Source organism: Ananas comosus, unplaced genomic scaffold (assembly GCF_001540865.1).
Source record: "Ananas comosus cultivar F153 unplaced genomic scaffold, ASM154086v1, whole genome shotgun sequence".
Lineage (NCBI taxonomy): Eukaryota > Viridiplantae > Streptophyta > Magnoliopsida > Poales > Bromeliaceae > Ananas > Ananas comosus.
Genome location: NW_017891478.1, coordinates 4762 through 8905, shown reverse-complemented (window position 1 = coordinate 8905; position 4144 = coordinate 4762). Strand labels below are relative to the sequence as shown.

Sequence of the window (4144 nt, the reverse complement as noted above, 5' to 3'; positions counted from 1 at the left end):
TCTCGCTCTCTCTGTTTCTCGCACAGAGCGGTTGTTTCTCCGTCTTTCGGGCCCTCGCCCCTCACGCTCGAGCTCTTTTCTCTCTCTTTCTCTCTCTCTAGCTCGCAGGCAACACAACTCAAACAAGAGGGAAAGGGTAAGGTAAACAATATGGGATGTGAGGTTAACACTGTTTTTTTATTGTCTCAAAAGGCTATAATTTCCAGCCGTTAGATCCAGGGTTGTAGGATGTACAACTTAAGTGGAGTTGTACAGGTAGACTTTTTCTTGGTGAGAGTGCACCTATGAAATTAGCCTTTTTTTTATTTAAAATAAATTAATAGATGTTATTAGTTCGCTTACCTCTAAATAATTTGAGTATCATTCAATCAAATGTCGAGTATTAAATTAATCAACTCAACGTTGTCGATGACGATGAAGGACAACGATGAATGAGGTGCCTTTGACAATCTAGTGATGTCGACCATGAACAAAAAAGATGTAGAAAAAAAATCAAGGAATGCGGCGGTGGCGGTTGTGTCGAAAGACGAGATCGAGAATCATACGAGAAAGAGAGAGATCGGGTGCGTGTGCAAAAGGCATGCATGCGGATGAGGTTAAATGAGATAAGAAGAGAGGATGGCCAGCTGAAAAAAAAATTACAAGCCTTTCTATTAATTAAAGTTGTATAATTGTACATAAAATTTTAGACTTTTTAAATTAAACAAAAAATCCTATTTTACCAAATAAATAAATAAATAAAGACTTCTTCGGTATGTCCGCAAAACGTTCTCCAAGACCTTAAGATCCACTGCCGACTGCTCCTACCGTAAGGGTGTTAGATGGGCCGGGCATCCTATGGACCACCCAGTCGGACACGAGTGGGCCCGGCCGTGGCCCAACACGGATATTGTAGATATCGTGTCGAGCCGGTCCGATCTCCTATACTGGGCCGTGCTGGCCAAACCTTTTAGGCCCGTCGGCTCGGCATGCACGACCCGGAATAGGTCTGCACCGTGCTAGGCCGACAGTTTGACCCCCAGCCCATCCCGGCATGACACGACCCATGTGGGCCATGCTTGTCAGGCTAGCCCGCCCAGCCCGCCCTAGACTAGCTTGTCGGGCCTTGAAGCTTGGCCCGTTTGGATGAGAGGGGGAAGACCTTGGGATCCCTTCTCCCAAGGTATGTCTTGTTGTTACGGGTCTAATGACTTTTTGTCGAAAAGCCCGCGTAGCGCTCGTCTGTCACCTGCACAAACGAGCCAGCCAAACCGTCCCGAGGCACAACTTCGCAAATTGGCAACGATCGAGAATTGAGAGCAAGCACGTAAAGAAATCCTGCAAATTGGCACAAACAACGAGTATTTTATTGATAACGAAAAGTTAGACTATAAGCGAAAGGCATACGACTCGACTTGGTCGGGCATGGCCGGTGAGGGCAAAATGATCACCAAGACACTATGCATTTAGCGAAGTGGACTCACTTAATACGTCTCACCCAACCTTCCCGTACTACCCCATATTGGCGTCCACCCATTTGGCACCTAGGGGGTACAAAGGTGCTCATCGAGGGGTACGTTTTTCCCGCTCCGCACACCCATGGGAAAATAGGCCACCGACCCATGTCCGACACGCGTCCGGCTCAATCCGTCGCATAAGCGGCCATCGTTAGCGAAATACCTATGTCCCCTTGGATGCGTAGCACAAGTGAACCTGCGGGTAGCCAACTGGATGCCAATTACAAGCAATGCCCATCCCAAACAAGGAAAATTTTATGTCGACGTTGTGCCCGACACAATATTTACAGACTCTTTACAAACTCAATGTTATTGACAAAGTCAGGACCGTTGACAACTAAAAAGGACCCTGACACTATGGCTGACCTTGGGCTCTTCCCAAGGTCCGCCACAGCCTTGGGCCTCTCAGACCTTGGGAGAGGAGCAACTTTAATCTCTTTTGGACCAAATTAGCCTCCCCTACAGTCAAAATTTGACTATCGGGGAAGGCAATTTGGTCCAAATATTTTTATATTTTAACATATTATAAATTTAATAAAATTTTAAAAGTTTTTATTATTTTCTAATAAATTTTATAGTTTAATTTTATATATATAAATATTTTATATTTTAAAAATTTATTGTATTTTAAAGAAAGAAAATGGGCGGCCCGAAGCCCGGCTCGTAACCCTTCGTGCCAGGGCCGTACTGGGCCTGAGTTGTGGGAAAACTAGCCCGGCACGGCCCGGTCTGGATCTGAAATCGGGCCTTGCCTGGCTAGTGGTTGGCCGTTTTGGCCCGAAAAATGTGGGCCGTGGCAGCCCAGCACGGCCAACATTACACCCCTAGGACCTGCCGATTTTCATTTTGACTTGGGGCAAAAGAAATTGGCGCGGGAGGAGCGACAGACCCAGCCGAAGGGGCGGGATAAGAGGAGCAAAAGTGAATGAGCTCGGCGACGGAAGACGCTGGCGGCGACGAAGCCCCGGATCTCAGGTGCCAGCTGGACTGCGTCCAGGGCATGGTCGACGCCCTCTCCTCCGTTCGCTGGAAGCGTCACCAGGTCCCTAAACCCTATCCCCGCCCCCTTCCTCTCCTCTTTCTCTCTTCTACTTCTAAGGTCTCATCTCATCTCTCTTCAACAATTCGCACCAGGATGCAGTCCTGGAGCTCTCCGAGCACGGCATTGTCCTCATTGTCGAGGAGACTGGATGCCTCCAGGCCAAGGTCTACCTGAAGCGCGAGGTAAGAAAGGACCCACACTTGTTCTTCTTGCGAATTTTGTGATTGAAGACTGTAATGATGATCTGCAGCTATTCCTCGTGTATGAGTACGCTGCAGAGGGGCGGCCGAGGCTCGGCCTGAGCTTGGGCCTTTTTGTCGACTCTCTTAACACCTTCTCGGTTCCTGGGCACAACTCCATTATTGAAATTCTGTATCCTGGTCCTGATATGCAGCTTCTTCTTAAGTAAGTTCGAGTTCAGTGATCTTTTTTACTTTTTTAATCTTTTGATATATTTCTCACTGTTGAGAGTAATTTTTCTTGGACAATTTATGCAGTGAATGTTATAGTTGCTGTTGCCCATTTTACGCATGACCGTTTGGAAGAGTTAGTTTTCACATTAACAAATTGCTGCGCATAGATCTAACGAATAAATAAATATGAGGATCTTTGTCGTACTTGAATAGCATACTTGTCGTTAATTGTGGTATAATTAGTATAGCAATCATGAGGTAAATGACGGAAAGGGTCTATCTCCTAGTTTATTGTAAATTTTTTGTGGCTGATTCATGGAAATGAGTTCTGTAGCGACCTTAAGGTGGCTTAGTGTGTTTGCATATGCTCTCCTACTTGTATTAATATATGGCATTTGACTTTGTGACTGGACAAAGGAACTGGTGGGCACTTAATTTTTTTTGATGTTTCTCATTGAAAATTTAGGGTCTCTCTGGATGTATGTGGACATAAATGATACATTTAATGCTAGAATTTAACTAGATCTAAGTTTTATTCGGTGTTTTTAGCATAGCCATAACAGCAAAAAAATGTAGTAGACAGCTTTGTAGTAGACCGCACAAAGCTGGAGAGGTCAGAAAATTAAAAAATTGAAATATGAGGATAAATTGTTAGATTTGTCTTCCAATGAATCAAATACATGTCGACTGCCTTTACAAAAACAAGATTCTCCAGGAACTTAGGTCATATACACTTCTCTAGTTCCTCTTAGATTACTAGTTTATTCAGGATAAGTTTTGTTTGGTTTGATATTAATGTTAGTCTAAATTACTTCTCTTGTAACATGTTTTGTAACAGGGGATGTACTTCTATAATAGAGGCCAAATCACCCACGATTTATATATTTTTTAGAAAAGTCACTTAAAAAACAATTGTAGAGCCAGGAGAATTTCTTTCCCTTCATGTGGTACTGACCTTGAGTTAGTCTAGGCTAGTAGTAACTAGTAAGTCTTGATTTCTGCCCAGGTGCTTTCATCATAACCTACAAGATCCACAAAACAATCCCACACAACTCATTTGGCAAAAAAAAAAGAAAAAGAAAAGAAAATCTCAATTGCAGATTTGGGCAGCTTCGACCAATTGGCAATTCATACTTATACATGGTATTTAATGAGTAAAGTGAAGGGAAAAAATTGCCCAAATATGATTTTGA

General features: G+C 43.8%; 1 protein-coding gene across 1 annotated transcript; it reads left to right on the top strand.

Annotated features, from left to right (window-relative positions):
- Positions 1–2360: 2360 nt before the first annotated feature.
- On the top strand, positions 2361–3350 carry LOC109704958. Its single transcript, XM_020225717.1, has 4 exons — positions 2361–2538; positions 2631–2720; positions 2789–2943; positions 3036–3350. Exons 1-4 carry the CDS (start codon positions 2422–2424, stop codon positions 3070–3072), a joined length of 399 nt encoding a protein of 132 aa, XP_020081306.1. The 5' UTR covers positions 2361–2421; the 3' UTR covers positions 3073–3350.
- The last annotated feature ends 794 nt before the right edge of the window (positions 3351–4144 follow it).

Excerpts from the sequence above, each read along its gene's own strand:
- LOC109704958 (XM_020225717.1), top strand. The coding sequence starts at position 2,422 with ATGAGCTCGGCGACGGAAGACGCTGGCGGCGACGAAGCCCCGGATCTC. Across the intron at positions 2,721-2,788 it reads AGGTCTACCTGAAGCGCGAG|CTATTCCTCGTGTATGAGTA; the intron begins GTAAGAAAGGAC and ends GATGATCTGCAG. Across the intron at positions 2,944-3,035 it reads GATATGCAGCTTCTTCTTAA|TGAATGTTATAGTTGCTGTT; the intron begins GTAAGTTCGAGT and ends CAATTTATGCAG.